This window comes from Colobus angolensis, unplaced genomic scaffold (assembly GCF_000951035.1).
Source record: "Colobus angolensis palliatus isolate OR3802 unplaced genomic scaffold, Cang.pa_1.0 Scaffold100, whole genome shotgun sequence".
NCBI lineage: Eukaryota > Metazoa > Chordata > Mammalia > Primates > Cercopithecidae > Colobus > Colobus angolensis.
In genome coordinates this window covers 7,627,552-7,649,599 of record NW_012110920.1, presented here as the reverse complement: position 1 = coordinate 7,649,599, position 22,048 = coordinate 7,627,552, and the positions used below count along the sequence as shown (strand labels likewise).

General features: G+C 42.4%; 1 protein-coding gene across 9 annotated transcripts in view; it reads right to left on the bottom strand.

The window, feature by feature from the left end:
• The window catches only part of HHAT (hedgehog acyltransferase), a 352,024-nt gene that overhangs the window by 48,147 nt on the left and 281,829 nt on the right, over window positions 1-22,048 (bottom strand). For all 9 annotated transcript variants that reach the window (XM_011938280.1, XM_011938312.1, XM_011938271.1 and 6 more), the window contains one exon: window positions 8,354-8,498. In XM_011938280.1, coding sequence (XP_011793670.1) covers window positions 8,354-8,498 — 145 coding nt within the window. The remainder of the gene's footprint in view (window positions 1-8,353; window positions 8,499-22,048) is intronic.

Sequence of the window (22,048 nt, the reverse complement as noted above, 5' to 3'; positions counted from 1 at the left end):
TGGTACTAAACAGGTGCTGACAAAACAGGATATGCTTTTTTCTGTCTTTGTTTCAAGATAATGAAAAGGTTTTTTTGTATAGTCTTCATTCTCATTTGTTGAATATTCACTGAAAGACCTGAGTGCCTTAATTACACTTAAGATAAATGACCACAGTGCCAGATAGAATTCCTGAGGCAAGGAAAAGGTCCCCTGGATTCTACTTTCTGATCTTCACTGGAAAGACAAGAACCACGGCCAGCCATGTTGCTGTTCTTTGTTGCATTTCCAGCACTGCCCTTACATATGACAGTCACAGACCCTCGGCTCTTATGACAGCCAACCTGAGATAATTCTGTTTCCCCAGTCGTTGAAATTGTGTGCCAAAACAAAATTATCTCCTCTTTCCACTGCTTTCTTGGTCCGGAAAAGAGTAATTACACTGGAAACAGGGCTTGGGAGCAATCTAATGCAATGTCGGAGTAAACCTAAAGAGGGAAGCCAGAGTCCTTGACCAACTGAGCAGGCTTGGGATAAAAAGAGTTGTAGACATGTGGACTGGTCAGTGCCGATCCAGCTAACAGGCCTCAGGCTGGTCTATCAGCCCCAGAGCCTGAAAGGTCTGACTCTTGTTACCCTTCCAACACGCTCAGTGGAGAAGTACTAAGAATCAGAACAATTAACCAGGCACCTTAGACTGTCTCTGGCAGTGACACCCAGGAATGGGTCACAGTGAAAACAGTGGTTGCCTGTCATGATTTAGGCCTCACAGAGCAGAGAGAGAAGAGTAGTCTGATACAAAGAATGTAGAATTTGGAGTCAAAGGGCTTGTAATCTCACCTGATATTGCTGCTTAGTAGCTGGACAATTCTGAGGTGTTTTCTACACAAATATTCCAGGAAAAATAATTGGGAACAAAGGTAACCAGTGCCTCTGTTTGCAAGAAATGCAGAAACAAAGAAGGCCCTGGAACACTGTCTCCCAACATGGATTGAGTAAAAAAAATAAAAATAAATCTCCTGTAACAGAAAAGTACAAAGATATGTTGGCTTCAGGCATTCCTCGATCTAAGGGGCTCAAAATTATATGGCTTCAGTTTCCATCCTGCAGCTCTGCCTTCCTCTGAGCTGGCCCCCCGCCTCCGTGGCTGTTCACTGAGAGGACAAGAGGGCTCAGCAGCTCCAGCTCTGCATCCTGACAACTCCACACTCCAAAGGAGAGATTGCTTCTGCTTCCCAATAGTTCCAGCAAAAAAGCTCTAGAATTATATCACACGGCGAGACGGATCCTACCGCTTGGCCAGTCCCGGGCCACGCATTGATTGCGGATATTAGATATGGGGTGTGCCCCACCAGAATCACACAGATTGAGGGTGGGTGGGAGAGATCTGTTCCCAAAGGAAAAGCAGGGCACTGTTACCAAGGAAGGGGAAACAAACACTGAGCAGGCAAAACAAACACTGAGCAGGCAAAACAGCAGTCCTCAACACCACCCTTGAAATTCCCTGAAGATAACAAATCTCATGTGTCCTTCTGTGAAATTTAAGTATTACTTTTTTTTGGATAGGCAAATTCACATTTTAAGGAGGCTAGTGGCACATCCAAATTGCTATTATAACCAAATCTCTTTAGAAAGAAGCTACGGCAGTGGTGTCACCGAGAGGTGTTCTGCGCCACAGCAATTGCCCATGTCAGCGTGGTGCGGTGGGCTAAGTAACGGCTCCACTAGAGACGCCCACTCTCTAAGCCCCCAGACCTGTCAAAGTCAAAGTCACCTCACACAGCAATAGAGACCTTGCAGAGGTGATCAAATGAGAGACTTTGAGATGGGAAATTACTCTGGATTATCCAGGCATGCCCAATAGAATCACAAAGGTCATTATAAGAGAGACAGAGGAGGAGGCCAGGTGTAGTGGCTCGTGGCTCATGCCTGTAATCCTGGCACCTTGGGAGGCTGAGGTGGGCGGATCACGAGGTCAGGAGTTCAAGACCAGCTTTATGAACATGGTGAAATGCTGTCTCTACTAAAAATACAAAAATTAGCCGGGTGTGGTGGCGCACACCTGTAATCCCAGCTACTCGGGAGGCTGAAGCAGGAGAATCGCTTGAACCTGAAAGGCGAAGGTTGCAGTGAGCCAAGATCATGCCACTGCACTCCAGCCTGGGTGACAGAGACCCTGTTTCAAAAAAAAAAAAAAGAGAGAGAGAGAAACAGAGGAGGAGACAGCAAGAACAAGGGGTAGATATGTGTGACAGAAGAAGACAGATGAAAGAACATGGTTTGAAGATGCTACACTGCTGGCTTTGAAGACAGAGGAAGGAAAGAAGGCATGAGCCAAGAGAAACCCATCTCTGTAAATTAGAAAAGGTAAGGAAACAGCTTCTCCCGTATAGCCTCCAGAAGGAATCAGCGTTGCCAACAGCTTGACTAGCCCAGTGAGACTGATTTCAAACTTCTGGTCATTGCAACTATAAGAAAAATAAGCTTGTGTTGTTTTAAGCCAACAAGTTTTTAATAACTTGTTACAGTAGCCATAGGGAACCAACTTGGCAGCATAGCAAGTGGTCAGGGTTCAGTGCCCTGGAAACTCTAATTAGCAGGAAAAAGTTTCCACAACCTAGCACAAAAGATTTAAATGTTATCTGGTTGAAAGCCCTTCCTAGGTATTTTAGAATTTGTTTCAGCTTTAACACAACCCCAGGTGCACTTTTGAATAAGGACTTTCACTCACTATTCCTCACATTCTATGCCTGGTGACTTGGCTGGAATTACTTGTGGGAAAACTAATGCCCAAGGCCTCTGGCTGGCCATGTGGCGTGCAATAAAGAAACCAAGGCTTCTGCAAGTCTTGACATTCAGATTCCAAGAATGGTCATAAATAGACCAATGACGTAAACACGTATAGACTGTCTAACCTACATCTACATGTCAACCTCATCACCCTGAAGTATGATGCACAGGAAGCACCTGCTTTTCAAACTCTTCTAGAACTTTCAGAGGATCCAGTGAAACACAGACACAATCAATGACAGCAGTGAAAACTCCACTTAGAGAGAAGGGCTAGGGAAGGCCGTGAAACAAAGTCATCAGAAAGGATGGCCTCTGAGACACCGACACCTGCCCTCTGTCCTCTTTCATCAGAAATGAAATTTTTAATCCCAAGAATTTAAGAAGATATGATGGGAATGAATTTCTATTTAACCACAACCCTCCAGAGTCTCTAGTGCAATACTCCAGTTCAGCTTTAAATAAAATGCCTGTCCAGAACCATTTGAGTTAGGAGGCAAATAAACTGCTCAGACAAGCTAGTAATCAGGGAGAAAATATACTTTCTCTTCTCCCAGCTAGAAATAGCAGGCAAATATGGGGACCTGCATAAGAAAATTACCAGCTCCTCTCTCGTTGCAATCTAGAAGGAAAAAGAATAAAATTCTCCTTGCCTTGGCATGGGGTCACTCCAGGAGCTAAGTGTTAAGGCAGAGTTTGCCAAAATAGATCGGATAATAGAAGGAAAAACAAACATCCATGTGTGTATGTGTGCATGTGTGTACAGGTGTGTGTGTGTAATGCGGCATCAGACAGGGCAATGTTCCATGGATGCCACATCTCTACCAAGCTCTTGTCACTGCAACATTGTCACTGGATCGCCCCAGTGATCCAGGCCCCACCACTCGGGAGATGTTTTGGTTTTCCTTTTTTCTTTTTCTTTTTTTTTTTAAACAAAGTCCATGGCTTCCCTGGACAAAAGCAGACAGACTTTTCAGAAGAAGCACCATTCTGTACCCATACAAACATTACCAGGCTCTCAGCCCTCTCAAGGCCAGATATATTCCCAGTGCATAAATACCCCCCTTGAGTACTTTCTCTCCTCACTACCCCAGGACAGTGGAGACAGCACTGCCAAGATGCTTAGGCCACAGCTGGTTTATGGGGACTGGCCTTGTTGATCTGGACTTACAACTCATTGATACCTTTGAATTACAGAGCTCTATTCAGCTGCTTGTTGAAGAAATTATCCTTCAATGTCAAAGATTTATGGCAGGCATGAGAAAGCTCCTTCTATTAACAAATGCTTTTCAGAGCCAAAGGGCTTGTAAAAAGCAACCTGCATTGGCCTCTGCAAAGCATGACACAGCAGAGTTCCTCCTAGAACAGCATTTGGACCAAATCTCCAGCCATATCCTTCTCATATCCGTGGACCAGCTAAGTCTTTTAAATAAAGTTTGTGAGGCCTAAATATGCATATTCCTCAAGCAGCTTGAAGCACAACTTCAAAAGTAAAAATTTGGAGTTTTTTTTTTTTTTTAAAAAACAAAAACAAAAACATAGATCCCTTATTCTCTGCTGAATAAACTCAACACTACTTCTTCAACCTCAGCAGCAGAGGTAACACTTCCTGACCAAAACTGTTTTGGGGATGACACATTACCAGAGCCCTAGGTTTGCCACTGAGCATTTCTATCCCTTGCCTTCAGACTCTGTCTTCCACTCTCTAGACAGCAGGGCAGGTGCACAACAGAAAGGGAAAGGTCTGGTTTTATAGCCTCGTATCACCCATATGACCCACAGAGACCAGGACAGACATTTTCATGGAAATCACTAAAATAAACTTTGTAGTTTAGAGCAAACAAATCTACGGCTAAATTAAAGTGAACTGGAGATAGGAAGATACCAATTTTAAGACAACTTTTCCAGGTGAATCATGAGATACTTCTAGAGACATCAGTGATGCCAGAAGAGGGCTCCCTGGGAAACAGCGAGGTATATCTTTTAAGACACATGTGTATCCACACCCCATTAACTGTGAGGTGTTTGCAAATCTCGTCAATAATCCCTATCTCCTAGATACCCATCTGCCCCTTCCTACTCCTCCAGGACTCTGAGGCAAGACCTGTTAGAGGGATGTGGTGTCAGCGGTTCCTCCCTCTTGCTGTAGCAGGTCCCAACCCATCAAGGCGCAGACGGAAGGGCCACCTTTCCCTTAAACCTGGAAATCAAGACACTGAGCTTAAATGCTCTCCATCCCTAAAGCCAGCATTCTCACTCGCTTCACTGTATTTCCTCAGTGTGTAAAGATGGGCTCTGGAGTGACAGGAACTGATCATGTGTCCCAGGGAAGATGCCAAGACTACAAGGCTATCAAAGGTGCACATTTGTCAGCAATTCCATATACAGTTTGACAATCCCTTAACTAAACTTTCTGGGGTCAGATGAGTTTCTGAATTCAGATTTTTTTAATTTTACAAAGCTCAGATATGAACAGCCCCAGCAGAGACTGAGGGAGCATTGTATAGACTCATTATTTTATTTCACCAAAACATGAATATTTATATTAATCTTCTATCAAGTCACATTAGTTATTAAATAAAATCCAGAGTTCTCCAGGATGGGAGATTGGACACTGCCTGGTTCATTTACCTCCAAGAGATATCTAAAGCCAATCCTTCAGGGACAAAAACCCACAGCAAGGAACAGATGAAGGGGCAACTGCCAAAACCCCAGCAGACATTCCCTAACTCAGGAGGCCCATGGCACAGACCAGCAGAGGTGCAAACAAGCTTATTTGGATAATCACTGACATAGAAAAAGCCTTCTAAGCTGAGTTTCTCTGGCCTCAGAACCCAGAAGAGAGATGATTCCACAGAGCCTTCCACATTTATAGAATCAGAGTTCCCAGGGCTGTGGCACCCGAGTCCAGGGAGGACATAAATAGTGTGTTCAGTCATAGACCATAGCAGGTCCCATGCAGCAGCAGCAGACTAGGTTTTCAGAGCCCAATCCCATGTGACTGAGGTTAACTCCATAGGATGTCGGGCAAGTCACACTTTGATCTTCCTGCCCTTCTCTCTGCTCTCTTCAATGCCAACATTCCCTGGGGTTTCCCCCACCCTGTTCTCTTCTCACTCTGCACAGCTCCATGGTTAATTGCATCTAATCCCCTGGCCTCACATACAACCTTTATGCCCTTGACCCCGACACATCTCAATCACTGGTCCCACCATCTTCTCCAACTCCAACTCATATTTCCAAGTGCCTCTTGGGCATTTCTGGCCAGGCCCATGTGCCGCTCCTGCTGTGCCATAGATAGCTGGTGCACACTGATATCTGCATGATTCCCTACACACCCCTGCCCTGTACTTGGGCTGGTCATGTGACTGGCTCTGACCAATGACATGTAAGCAGAAATGTCACATGTTTGAGCACCTGGTGTGCCAGTCCCGTGTTCTCTTCCCCTCCATGATGCCAGGACAAGATTTTGGAGAATCAAAACAAACATTGCAGGTCCTGGAGTCACTGCTTAGAAAAAGCCACCGGATTTGTACTGAACTGTCAGAGAAACAAACTTCTATGGTGAGAAATTACTGAGATTTTGGACTTTCAGACAAAGCAGCCAGTGTTAATTTCCCTGATACACCTGCCTTTTCTACCTAGCAAATTCCTGAGTTATTACTTCAATTCAAATGCCACCTCTTCTGAAGAGTCTATCTTCCGTGGAAAGTCAGTTACTCTATCCTGTGACCTCTACTAATTCACTCATACATCTGGCAGAGCAATTCCCTGAATCTACTGCACATTTTTGTATGCTTGGCACCCACATTTGTGAGCTTTCTTTTTCATCTCTGTGTTCTCAGTGCCTCGCAAGTAGCAAACACTGAATGCATTTGATTCAGGGAAGTGAAAATCAGAGCTTCCTCATTATGTGACAAGCAAACCAAATCAGCACTTTCCCCCCAAGTCACAATGTTCTTATCATTGTGCTAGGTTCTGTGAGAGGGCCCAAGAAAAGTAAAAAATGCTGTAATCCACCTGTATCTTCAGATCCTTTGCACCCTATGATCTCTCATCTCTATTAAAGGACAGCTTTCACTTATAAAGTACATGGTCTTTCCAGGAACTATCAGCTAAAACATCTCACAGAAAGCAAGATCAAAGAGGGGTCTTTTAGTGACAAGATTAAAGTAGAACAGGACTCTCTCCTGGCCCTTTGAGCCTGGCTCACCCAAGGCTGCCACAGTTTAGGCCCATGGTTTGCCATTCTGAAATACTGCAGCTGTGTTGCTGTTATTTCTGGTGTGAAAAGAGCTGCAGCAAAAGCACTGCTGCCTTCTCAGGGACCCAGATGTGGAGATGATGGGCCAGCTGTGCAGAGTTACGTCATCACCACTTGGCAAAGCTTCCCAAAGCAAAAGCACAAGACCATGTCACTGGGCAGGGAACAGAGCAGGGATCTTCTCTTTTAAGATGTAGCGAGCTGGCTATAGTAATATGTACTGTGAGTAGTTCCAAATCTCCCGATTCATAGATATAACTCAGTCCCAGCCCAAGGGAAATGATGACCATAAATAAACAATGATCAATTATTAATAGAATATTTTGACAACTCCTACATAGTAGCAGTTTACCTGCTGCAGGTATGGCTTTGCTTTGGATATTCAGATTACCTATTTAATGTACATTAAACATAAGGTTGGCCCCTAGTATTCACACAAAAATACCCACAACCAAGAGCTGTGGCAAATACCGATGCCATGCCACAGCTTCAGGAGAGCACAAGGAAGCTTCTAGGGCAGATTCCTAGTAAGACATTCAGAGCAATAAACAAAACAAGGTTAGATTTTGCAGTACGTTGCAGGCTAGGACCCACGGACATTAGGTGTCTCTGTTGCCTGTTGATTATAACAGAATATCTAAAACTGGATAATTTATAAAGAAATGGAATGTATTTCTTACGGTTATGGACGCTGAGAAGTCCAAGGTCAAGGGGCTGCATCTGGGGAAGACCTTCGTGCTGGTGGGAACTCTCTGCAGAGTCCCCAGGTAGCACAGGGCATCACATGGTGAGGAGGCTGAGCATCCTAGCTCAGGTCTCTCTTCCTCTTCTTGTAAAGTCAACAGTCCCACTTCCATAATAATCCATTAATCCGTGAATGGGTTAATCCATTCATGAGGGCAGACCCCTCATGATCCAATCACCTCTTAAAGGCCTCATCTCTCAATAATGCCAATTGGGGATTAAATTTCAACATGATTTTTGAAAGGGATATTCAACCACAGCAGTAGGAAAGATCAAGAAATATCAAATCATTGGAAACATAGTGTAATGGAAGGGAATATACACTTTGGGAGAGTTGGAATAATACCTTTTGTGTTAAACAAGTATCACATACAGGAGATATGGGGTACATCAAAAAGAGGGGACACTTAAAGTCATAACTAAACATAGGCAATTATTCCTGGCTGGTACTTTAGAGGTCACATACCATGAACATAACAATGAATGAGTTCCCCAGATCCCATCCATCCCATGTGTGATCCCATCCGCATACATGGAAAACAAGAAACTGACTGAAAACAGCACTGTCAAGCAACTTACCTTGTATGAAGATTCTATTCCAGTAGGTTTTCCCAACCTCATTGCCCCCCAGAAACACCAGGTTGGACAGGATCAGCATCGAGGTGGAACAAGACGCAAGGGCAGCGTGGAATCGATGGCGACCTTGTGGGGAGAAGTGTCGGGCCTGTGAGAAAAATGGCAAGAAGGCATCTCATGACAAGGGTGGAAAAAATGGGGCTAAGACATCATCCAGCTTTCTCTGTCACCAGCCTAGGTGCCTCCCCACAGAGCCTGAACCAGGTCATTATTTAAACAGCTCTCAAAATTTCAATTCCAGTCTGGGTGTGGCGGCTCATGCCTATAATCTCACACTTTGGGAGGCTAAGGTGGGAGGATCACTTGGGCCCAGGAGTTCAAGACCAGCCTAGGCAACATAGTGATATACCATCTCTACAAAAACAATTTAAAACTTAGCTGGGCCAGGTGGCATGTGCCTGTAGTCCCAGCTACTTGGGAGGCTAAGGTGGGAGGACTGCTTGAGTCCAGGAGTTTGAGGCTGCAGTGAGCCATGATCACACCACAGGACCCCAGTCTGGGTGACAGAACAAGATCCTATCTCAAAACAAAACAAAACCATACTCCTGCAACATGTTCCTTCTACCCTAAGGAAAGAAGTGACATACCCCAAGTTGTTTCTTTGAGGGAGAACAAAATGTGAGGGCTTCCCTCTGACATGTGAAATACAAGCACTGAAACCAGTTAGGATTTAGCGCCCTCCCTCCTCCACTTGTTTTCTGCATGTAAACCTGCAGGTGCAAGAACTTCAAACTGCTGTCTGTGATAACTAGTATATATAGCTCCATGGAATTAGGTCAAGATCAGCATGATCCTCTGGGCCAGTTACAATGACCCTGGGAAGCCAGCCAACCGCCCCCTAAACCTGACATGCTATTAAGAGTAATCTCCTAACAAGGGTGTAGGACAATCAGTGTGAGCCGAGCCTACCGCTGGAATCAGAGCTCAGGCCCACACTTCACCCGCGGCACACATCGGCACTGAGGATGAAGTGTTATCGGCGTGCCTGAAATACTTAAGGCTGGAGGGATGTTTTACGGCATCACAATAAAGAATGCCACTTGTCCTTCCTAGTTCTTCATTGTATTTCTCCTTTTAAGATTTTCCCAGGGATTTCACAAAGCAAACAAAGCCTTTATTCTTCAGCACTGACTGTTCTGGGAGCCCCTCCCGAGTGAGGTCACCGTGCTGGAGTGTGCGAGCCCTATCAGCACTTGCACGGGGACCGCCCTGAGGGACTGTGTGTTCAGAATGAGAACCAGGTACAGCACAGCAGCTGGACATGCAGGGGCTCAGGGTATCTGATAAGCACCTCCACCTAATCCACAGACACAGAGAAAGAGGGAGCAAAGGGTCTGGAGATATTTCCCAAATATCCTCCAGAAACCCACACATCTCTAGGGTCACATGCACCCTAATTTCAGCTGTGTTCCAATTACAAACGGAACTCGGAATAACTCAATGACAGCAGCCGATGCAATTCATGACAGGCAAAAAGGACTAAATTGGAGAGCAAGTCTTCAGCAAGAGGCTTACTTATTATGGTGGCCCTGCTGTGAATCTCCTGTGACTGCTTTGGAAGTCATGGTCAGTGTCTTCTCCATCTAGAGAAATGAATTTCTGACTCCTCCTGTTCTCTCCTGTCAGCCCCAGGGTCTGTTCTGAACTCTCAGATCTGGCTGCTACCCTCTATCTCCCCATCTTCCCACCCACGGCTCTCTGCTCCAACATCCCTTTGGAACATGCTTTTACTGCCTCACAGAGAAGCTGTGCGGTGGATAGTGAGATGTCTGCCTGACCATGGTTGTTCTGGAATGCTCTCCAGTGATGTCGAGTGTCCCTACTTAGAGGCCACCAGGCAAGATCACCTCTAGTCTTGCCCCTGCTCTAGGAGGCCACAGGCACGTACAGGAGGACACTGTCAGACAAGACCTGGTACAAGATAACTACATGGTGTGAAAACTGTTAATGAGAGAGAAATTGGGAAGGAGCAGGCTTATTATTCAGCACTCTTCACCTCTGAGAATAATGGGACATTAATCTACCACTTTCTGCATTCTAAAGCAGAGGAAGATATTTTCTGGGTATTACTGACTCAATTAGCAGTAACTAGGAAGGCAGGGTGAGAGGAAGTTGGGAGACGGGGGAAGATACAAAATGGATTAAGAGAATATGAATTGTCTTAATTGACATAAATGCGTCCAAGTAATTCTCTCCAGATACTGCGGTTACTAACAAGACATTTGATTCCTAAGGGATCGGGATCCGCTGAGTCTGACACTCTACCACTTCTGTTCTAACCACATCAGTCTCCCCCAGCCTCACATCCTGAGAAGGGAATGCAAAGGTCCTGTGTGATCTTTCCTTTGTTAACATCAACTACCAAGAGTGCACATAGCTTGTTAAGCTAAGTGGCTCTTCTTTTGTGAGAAGTGATTACAATTATTAAAAAATCAACAGAGAGGTACTGAGAGAGGAAGACTCTCTTTGCATGGGGCTGCTAAGCAGGACTGTGGAGCTGATACTTGGGGCAGGGTAAGGACTGGCCACAGCAGGAGGAGGAGCTGAGGGCCAAGGAAGGTGAGGTGAGAAGAGACAGCGTGTCTTGGAGGCATAAGTCTCCTCTGTCCAGCCCTGAGGCCTCAGCTCCTACAGTTCTTCCTTTGATTCTGTGATTACCCCCATATCTTTCCAAGCTGCATGGTTCCGTAAGTTCCTATATCTACTTAGGAAAAAAAAAAAGTCAAAATCATACCAACTGTGAAGGAGCTGCTGATCTCAGAGATAGGAAGGGAGGGGGGCAGCTGAAATCTGGAACGAATGACTACAATCCAATTTTTATAAATGTTTTTTAAAAATTTAGAAATTAAAAAAAATTTTAAATAAGCAAGAATGTTAAAAAGCGCAGCCTGTTAGAATCAAACTAAAAGGATTTAAAGGAGAAATCAAGATGCCCATAGGCAATTCTTGATTATCACCCAGGGTGAGTGGGTGGGAGACAAAATAGATGAAGATCAAGGAATCCAAAAACCTAATTTTAACCAGCAGCCTCATCCTCTGACAAAACTAGCCATGCCAATAAGCAGCAAAATGAACAGAGCGTTGCTCCTTTTCATGGTGAAATGGTAGGGAAAAAGAATGATGGGCCATAGGAAGGAAAAGGGGGTGGGATCTGTCCGATTCATCCACAAGAGGGTAATAACTAACAACAAAGGGGACAGGAGTCTCAGCTGCAATTCATCTCTCCTCTTTGCATTCTCTGGACACTTTGGAAGGTGATGGTTTTGACACAGGGATCACTCTCTCCACCTTGGGAAGCCCCTGGCTCAGCCACTGGTTTATAGGAGCTGTAGGGGTAAGTTCCCAGGAGGAAACAGGTCATGCGGACAAAACTAGAAGGTATATTTCCTTGGACCAGGCAGCTACATCAATAAATCTAACTTCCGGAATCTCTAAGGCCGCGGGGCCAAAGCCTCCACTTTAAAGACTTTTTCTCTTACACTCTCTTTTGCGTAGTCCTACAGCAATTACCCCGGTGGTCCTTCATCACCAGGATGCAGGCCTCTCACGAGTGGGAGGCATGCCTCAGGTGTTAAGTCACCATCCTCATGGCTTAGGTACTTGAAAACTCCCTTGAAAAGAGAACTCATGTTGAAGAATTGTAAACGAATGGGGGAATATCAGAAGACAGTGAAAAGCCATCAGGTATGACAAAGAGAATTGCCAAGTTGATCAGCTAAGGCAATAATGGACAAATAGAATATGATTTTCATTAATATGAATTTATCAGGACAAAAGAGAGCTCTGGTCTGGTCCTGGTCTCTTCTCAGAGCATAGACTGGTCTGTAGCAATCTGATTTTCTGGCTGCAAAAAACTGGGAGTGGCACTATCCCCTAGGAGATGTTTGAAAAGTTGCTGGGCATTTTTGGTTGTCTCAATGACTACAAGGCAATATGACATTTGGTGGGCAGGGGCCAGGGATAATAAGCACACTGCAATGTGCAGGACAGACCTGTCCTGCCCAAAAGGTCAGCAGAGCCCTGTTGAGAAAGGGCGAATTGTTCTCCTCCACATTCATCACAGAGCAGAGTTCTCGCTTGGTCTATGTGGGCATTAGGAGCAATGCCAAAAATGTGCCCCCTTTCCTTTGGGATCCAGAGAAATGCATCCCAGTGCAGGGAATGTTCCCTCACAGCATTCGACCACTAGGCCCCTCCTATCCTGCCCACCACCTGGCATCATCTGGAGAGTGAGGAGGAGCCTCCTGTGCCCCCAGCCACAGACAGGCAAGGTGTAGCCACCAATTCCAAGCTTCCTCCCCTGACATTCCTGAAATCCAGAAGAAAAAGAAAGAATGGGAGGTGGGGCACCTTAGAATCACTTTGTTGTCAGGCAGGGGTGACCAGTTCTCTACATGGTCTCTATGGTACATGACAGAGGGGTGGGTCGGGCAGTTTCTCTTCCTGTGAATGTGAATATACCCACTCTTCAGGTGCAAGGGCAGGTGCTAGACTTTTGGCCTGGTTACAGCAAGCCCCTCAGAACACTCAGAGCACAGGCCTAGGGCTAACTTCCAATTCCTCTGAGTAGTTTGCCTGTGATCCAAGAGACTGACATGGGATGGGGGAATGTCATGACAACACTCAGCTATGGCAACACTTGGCTTTAAACTTCCCTCTAAGACACTGACTTCCAATGGGAAGGACGGCAACCCAAACCAACTAAACCTTAGGGCTAAACTAAACTTATGTCAAACTCCTTTGTACTTCCAGGTGTGAGGTGTCTGTGGCTTCCTGTGCATATTCAAATCTCCATGGCAACTCATCCATCTTTTCCAGGCAGCATTCTTTCCCTGGAAATCACAAGATTGGTGGGGGCAAACAAGGCAGGAATGTGGGTCAAAAGCAAAGCTAGAAACATACGTGGAGATGGGAGACAGATGGCACAGTTGGGCTGGAGGCTGTGGGCTTGCCAGCCCCTCACTCATCCACGGACGGGCTGCATGTGGGGCTGAGACGGGAGGTGGGGATGGGCTGAGACGGGAGGTGGGGACAGGCTGAGCATCTGGAGGAGCAGATGGCCAGAGGAATGGCTGCTGGAGACTGTGACAAAGGCTTGGCAAGTGGGACCTGATGCTGCTTATTTTTAAGTGGTGGAGAAGCTAAAAACAGAAACTGGGTGGGTTTGAGCAGCTGGACACAGTTCCTCCATATAATCACTGAAGTTTTCCATTTTCTAATAAAAATGCTAACCAGAGGGTAAGAGAGGATGAAAAAGGCAATGACAAGGGAGGGGTTGGTGGAGACCAGAGAGAGCAAATGAGTGGTGAACACCCCACAGACTGTAAAGATGAGGCCAGAGACAACAAGAGACGCAATTATAACTCTCAAGAAAGAGACGAATGACCAGAGTGACACAATCAAGGTCAGGAGGACTCAGATTCCAGTCACTCCAGGGCCCATATCCCATTTCTGTGCCAACTTGTAGGATGTTTTCCCGTCTCAAAACATTCAGTCATTTTCAGCTAGAAGTCTGTGTTTTACCAGTTTCCCCTCTCTCATGTTCCTACCAGCTTAGTAGGTTCCTCAAGGATAGGGCAGGACTGTTTCTCAACTATGCACCATCCAAGAGCCACGCATACCCTATGTGTGCTCAATAATTAGCTATCACCAGTCTCACCCTTTGCCCTAAATAAGTTACAGAATCTCCTGAGTTCCTAAATGTTCTATCCCACCCTATATCCAAGCTGAATGAATACATGAAGACCCTCTGAAAGCAATACCTCCTCCTTCCTTCAAGTGTACAGAGCTTCAAACAACAGCAGGTCAATGCAGTTACATTCTCCGAACTCTGTGTGCATGCTCCTGAGAGAAAATCAAACACCTGCAGCAATGAAGGCAAAGCCAGTTTTGTTTAACTGGACAAGTTACCTTCCTCACACTTTAGATATCCAGCTTAGTTTAAAAACTGCAGAGGCCAAAGTTTAGCATTTAAATCCATGCAGTACGTGAAAAAATTTCAGAGTACTGTCAAATAACTAAGGAAACAACTGGCTCTGTCTAGTCAGAGAACTTAAGCCTTGTTTGGGGTGCCTGGGGTCCTGCTAAAAGTTCCGGATTGAGCAATAGTACTGCCTCACCCTGAGTTCTTACTTTTCCACTGCCGTGGCTCCACCTCCAGTCTGTACATCTCTCCTTCGAGTTTTCCAGAAGCCTCAACTTTAACTGACATGTCATACTCTAGCATTTCTCCCTCTAGTTCGTCAAGCACATTATGCATCTCTACTCTGCAAAACGCTTTGATATTTCTTCACTGCTTAGAGACTGAAATCCAAAGTGGGAAGGCACTTTAAACTGGATCCCATTTTACTTCCCAATCTTAACTCTCCTCACTTTTTATCAATGACATGGCTGTCTTCAGCGTTCCCCAAACATAACATGTGCTTCCATATTTATGTGACTTAGCAAAAGCTGTTCTAAGTTGAATGCATCTTCCTTATTCTTCAAGCCCCAGCTTAATGTCAGCTCAGGAGAGCAACAGCTTTGGAGCAGCCCATCTTGGGTTTAGGTTCTATATTTCTACTTTTTATCTGTGTTGCCCAGGACGTGCTGAGGCTCTTCATTTACCTAATTCACATTGGTATTAGCACAGTCAGTTACCCATTTTCTGTGTTTCTATAACCCATGGGCTAGACAACATCTATCTACATTTTAGATAAATACAGTTTGTGATGCAAAAAATTCACTGTGTGAGCAGCTTTACTTATACTGTAAAATAGGTAAAAACAATTCATATTTTACAAATGAAGAACTAGAAGAGCAGAGAGATTAAGTAACTTACCCAGATTATAGACTGATAAGTGCAGTGCAAGAATTCACATGTTTCTCTAATTGAACATCTTCATGCTCCTACTACATTACACAACTTCATATCTGTGAGGCAGTGTGGATTCCCTTCTCTCAACTGCAGCCTTCAAGATCTTTGCCTCTTGAGTGCCATACACAAAGTGGATTTTCAAAAAATATTTGTTCAACAAATACGTCATACATGTATCCCACTAACAATGGTTGGCAGATACCAACTGTTGATTTCAAATGCCATATGTCTTCAAGAACATATGGCTTACAATGACACTGGAATTTTTAAAAGTAACTGGGATCTACAAGTGCAGTAGGAGATTTAGCAAATCTCCCCAGAAAGTGATATCTAACAGAGCAAAATAGAAATACAAAATATCTGCATAAAAATTAATAGGCCCTGGGGGAAAAGGGGGGTTGGAGAGATGTTGGCTGGTCAAAGGATTCCAAATTTCAATTACATAGGAGGAATAAGTTGAAGTAATCTATTGTACAACACAGTGACTATATAGTTAATAACAATATATCATATTCTTGAAAATCACTGAGAGAGTTGATTTTAAGTGTTGTCGCCACAGAAAATAAGTGAGGTAGGGCATGTTAATTTGCTTAATTAAGCCATTCCACAGGTATACACATTTCAAAATATGTTTTACACAATACATTTTTATGTGTCACTTAAAAATTTTCAAAGGAAAACTATAAGCCAAGCATCCAAATAAGAAAGAAGTAAAATGATTTCTGTTCACAGATTACACGTATAAAACCCTAAAATTTCTACCAAAAATGTTAAACAAATTCAGCAGAGTTGCAGTATACAAAAATCATATGCAAAAAAACAGTTGTGTATCTCCATATACTAACAATGAACAACCTGAAAAGGAAATTAAGAAAGCAACTCTATTTATAATGGCATTAAAAAGAATAAAATACTTACGAATAAACTTAACCAGGGAGGCAAAAAATTTGTATAATGAAACTACCAAACAATGCTGAAAGAAGACATAAATACAAAGACATCCCACATTCATAGATGGGAGGAATTTTTTTTTTTTTTTTTTTTTTTTGAGGCAGGGTCTCACTCTGTCTCCAGGCTGGAGTGCAGTGGCACAATCATGACTCACTGCAGCTTCGACTTCCTGGGCTCAAGCAATCCTCCCGCCCTTAGCCTCCTAAGAAGCTGGGACCACCACAGGTGTGGCTAATTGCAATTGGCTAATTGTTTACTTTTTTGTAGTCTCACTATGTTGCCCAGGCAGGTCTTAAACTCCTGGGCTCAAGTGACCCTCCCACCTCAGCCTCACAAAGTGCTGGAATTATAGGCATGAGCCACTGCACCCAGTTGGGAAGAATACTGTTAAAATAACAATACTACCCAAAGTTATACACAGATTCAATATAATCCCTATCAAAATCCCAATGACATTCTTTGGAAAAATAGAAAACCCCATCCTAAAATTGATCTGAGATCTCAAATGGCCCTAACTAGCCAAAACAACATTGAAAAAGCAGAACAAAGTTGCAGGACACAAACTTGCTGATTTTAACACTTAAAACAAAGCTACAATAATCAAAACGGTGTGGTACTGACATAAAGATAAACATATAGACAAATGGAATAAAATACAGAGACCAAAAATAAACCCTTATATACGGTTAAATAGTTTTCGACAAGGCCAAATGATTCTCAACAAGGGCAGAAAGAGCATTTAATGAGGAAAGAACAGTCTTTCCAACAAATGATTCTGGAAAAACTGGATATACACATGCAAAAGAATGAAACTGGACCCTTATACTATATACAAAAATTAACTCAAAAGGGTTCAAATATCTAAAAAGAAGAACTAAAACTATAAAACTGTTAAAAGAAGACGGGGGAGACCTTCATGACATTGGATTTAGCAATGATTTCTTGGCTATCACACAAAAAACAGTCAACAAAAGTAAAAAGAGATAAACTTGATGTTACCAAATTAAAAACTTTTATGCATTAAATGATACTATTAACAGAGTAAAAAGACAACCCAGGAATGGGAGAAAATATCTGCAATCACATATTGATAAGAGTTTAATATCCAGAATATATCAAGAACTCCTACAACTCAACAACAAAAAAACAATTTAAAAAAATGGACAAAGAATTTGAATAGACATTTATCCAAAGAAGATATACACATGGCCAATAAGCACATAAAAAATCATAAAGGAAATGCAAATCAAAACCATGAGATATCACTTCACACCTTCTAATGTGGCTATATCAAAAATGAAATAACAAGTGTTGATGAGGATGAGAAGAAATTTGAAGCCCTGTGCATTGCTGGTGAGAATGTAAAATGGTACAGCCACTGTGGAAAACAGTATATAGGTTCCTCAAAAAATTAAACACAAAATTGCCATATGATCCAGCAATTTCATTTCAAGGTATATACAAAAAAGAATTGAAAGGGACTCAAACATATATTTGTATACCAATGTACACAGCAGTATTATTCACAATAGACAAAAGGTGGAAGCAACCCAAATGTCTATCAATGGATGAGTAAACAGAGTAACATATACATAAAATGGCATTTTAGCCTTAAAAAGGAAAGAAGTTTTGACGTATGCCACAACGTGAATGAACTTTGAAGACATTATGCTGAGTGAAATGAGCCAGATACAAAGGGACAAACATTGTATGGCTGCACTTATATAAGATACCTAAAACAGTCAAATTCATAGATACAGAAAATAGAATAGTGGCTACTAGGGATGGAGGGAGAAGATGAGAGATTTCAGATTGGGATGATGAAAAAGTTCTGGAGATTGAAGGTGGTGACAGTTGCAAAACAATATGAATGTATTTAATACCCCTGAATTGTATACTCAAATATGATTAAAATGGCAAATTATATGTTAAGTATACATCATCACAATGAAAACATTAACAGGCCTTTGCTAATAGATATACGGAACAATGAATACATGCAGTTTTCAATTGCAGCTGGACCATAATCAAACTCAACATGTATTAAACCAGGAAAGGAGCCTAAATACATTCTAAGAAGTTATCATGAAGGCCAGCATCATCCTGATGCCAAAACCTGGCAGAGATACGACAAAAAAAGAACACTTCAGGTCAATATCCTTGATGAACATTGATGCAAAAATCCTCAATAAAATACTGGCAAACCAAATCCAGCAGCACATCAAAAAGCTTATGCACCATGATCAAGTTGGCTTCATCCCTGGGATGCAAGGTTGGTTCAACACATGCAAATCAATAAAGGTAATTCATCACATAAACAGAACTAAAGACAAAAAAAACACATAATTACCACAATAGATGCAGAAAAGGCCTTTGAGAAAATTCAACATCCCTCCTTGTTAAAAACTCTCAATAAACTAGGTATTGAAGAAACATACCTCAAAATATAAGACTGATATGTAACAAACCCACAGCCAACATCCTACTGAATGAGCAAAAGCAGAAACTGTTCCCCTTGAAAACCAGCACTAGACAAGGATGCTCTCTCTCACCATTCGTATTCAACATAGTATTGGAAGCTCTGGCAAGGGCAATCAGGCAAGAGAAAGAAATAAAGCGCATTCAAATAGGAAGAAAGGAAGTCAAATTATCTTTGTTTGGAGATAACATGATCCTATCTTTAGAAAATCCCATCATCTTCTCAGCAAACTATTGCAAGAACAGAAAACCAAACACCGCATGTTCTCACTCATAGGTGGGAATTGAACAATGAGATCACCTGGAAACAGGAAGGGGATCATCACACATCGGGGCCTATTGTGGGGAGGGGGGACGGGGAGGGATAGCATCAGGAGATATACCTAATATAAATGACGAGTTAATGGGTGCAGCAAACTGACATGGCACATGTATACATATGTAACAAACCTGCACATTGTGCACATGTACCCTAGAACTTAAAGTATAAAAAAAAATGTGTGTATATATATATATATATAAGAAAACCCCATTATCTCAGCCCAAAAGCTTCTTAAGCTGATAAGCAACTTCAGCAAAGTCTCAGGATATAAAAATAATGTGCAAAAATCCCTAGCATTCCTATACACTAACCACAGGCAAGCAGAGGGCTAAATCATGAATGAACTGCCACTAACAATTGCTACAAAAAGAAAAAAATACCTAGTCATACAGCTAACAAGGGAAGTGAAGGACCTCTTCAAGGAGAACTACAAACCACTGCTCAGTGAAATCAAAGAGGACACAAATGGAAGAACATTCCATGCTCGTGGATGGGAATAATCAATATTGTGAAAATGGCCATACTGCCCAAAGTAATTCATAGATTCAGTATTATTCCCATTAAACTATCATTGACATCCTTTACAGAATTAGAAAAACTATTTTAAAATTCATATGGAACCAAAAAAAGAGCCCAAATAGCCAAGGCAACTCCTAAGCAAAAAGAACAAATCTGGAGGCATCACACTACCTGACTTCAAATTATAGTATAAGGCTACAGTAACCAAAACTATGTTTCTGGTATAAGAACAGACACATAGATCGATGGAACAGAATAGAGAACCCAGAAATGAGACCGCATACCTACAGTCATCTGATCTTCAACAAACCTGACAAAAAAAGCAATGGGGAAACAATTCCCTATTTAATAAATGGTGCTGGGAGAACTGGCTAGCCACATGCAGAAAACTGAAACTGGACCCCTTCCTTATACCATATAAAAATTAATTCAAGATGGATTAAAGACTTAAACATAAAATCCAAAACTATAAAAACCCTAGAAGAAAATCCAGGCAATACTATTCAGGGCATAGGCACAGGCAAAGATTTCATGACAAAATCCCCAAAAGTGACTGCAACAAAAGCAAAAATTGGCAAATGGTACCTAATTAAACTAAAGAGCTTCTGCACAGCAAAAGAAACTATCATCAGAGTGACCAGACAACTTCCAGAATGGGAGTAAATATTTGCAATCTATCCATATGACAAAGGTCTACTATCCAGCATCCATAAAGAACTTAAATAAATTTACAAGAGAAAAACAAGCAACCCCATTAAAAAGGAGGGAAAAGACATGAATGACACTTCTCAAAAGAAGACACAAATGTGGCCAACATATTTTTAAAAACCTCAACATCACTGATCATTAGAGAAATGCAAATCAAAACCACAATGAGATAGCATCTCATGCCAGTCAGAATGGCAGCTATAAAAAGTCAAAACAACAGATGCTGGTGAGGTTGCAGTTGCAGAGAAAACAAAACAAAACAAAACACTTTTACACTGTTGGTGGGAGTGTAAGTTAGCTCAACCATTGTGGAAGACACTGTGGCAATTCCTCAAAGACCTAGAGGCAGAAATACCATTTGGCCCAGGAATCCCATTACTGGGTATATACCCAAAGGAATATAAATCATTCTATTATAAAGATACATGCACACATATGTTCATTGCAGCACTATTCACGATAGCAAAGACGGAGTCAATCTAAATGTCCATCAATGATAGACTGGACAAAGAGAAATGTGGTATATATACACCATGGAATACTGCGTAGCCAAAAAAACACGAGATCACATCCTTTGCAGAGACATGGATGGAGGTGAAAGCCATTATCGTCAGCAAACTAATGTATGAACAGAAAACCAAGCACCGCATGTTCTCACTTATAAGTGGGAGCTGAATGATGAGAACACATGAACCCATGGTGGGGAACAACACACAATGGGGCCTGTTGAGGGGCTACAGGGAGGGAGGGAGGGAAAACATCAGGAAGAATAGCTAATGGATGCTGGACTTACTACCTTAAAATCATCACTTAATACCTAGCGATGAGAAGATCTGTGCAGCATACCACCATGGCACACATCTACCTATATAATAAACCTGCACATCCTGCACACATACCCCTAAACTGAAAAGTTGAAAAAATAAAGAAATAAAAGTTACCATAAAAGCTATGCTCACTGATAACACTGCAATAAAATAATGAATAACAACACTTTGCAAATAATTAACACACAATTACATTTTTAAAAATTTCATTCATTCAAACCAAAAGTGTTTATTTAAGGAAAAATAAAATGAGTAAACTTTAGCAATTTTTATCAATTAAGAAAATAAGGCAAAATAGATAATATATATAGAAAATGTTTAAATCTTTGGAGATTATATAACAATATATTTGGAGATATAGCTTAAAAAGGTAAATTATCTAGAAAATATAAATTACCTCAATTTTGAATAAAAGAAGTAGAAAGTTTGGAAAAGCATAACCATAGTGATATGGTTAGGCTTTGTGTCCCCACACAAATCTTATCTTGAATTGTAATCTCCATAATCACCAAGTGACAAGGGAGAGGTCAGGTGGAGGTCACTGAATCATGGGGGTGGTTTCCCCTATGCTGTTCTCATGACAGTGAGTTTTCATGAGATTTGACAGTTTTATAAGGGGCTCTTCCCACTTCGCTTGGCACTTCTTCCTTCAGCCTTGTGAAGAAGGTGCCTTGCCATGATTGTAAGTTTCCTGCAGCCTCCCCAGCTATGTTGAACTGTGAGTTAATTAAACCTCTTTCCTTTATAAGTTACCCAGTCGTGAGAAGTTCTTTACAGCAGTATGGAAATGGACTAACACACATAGAAAAACTGAATTAGTGGTTAAAGCCCTATGTTCAAAGAAAATTCACCTACATGATTTTTAGTTAATTATTTTTAGAGATGGTGCCTTACTCTGTCACCCAGGCTAGTGTGCAGTGGCATGATCATAGCTCACTGGAGCCTTGAACTCCTGGGTTTTTGTGATCCTCCTGCCT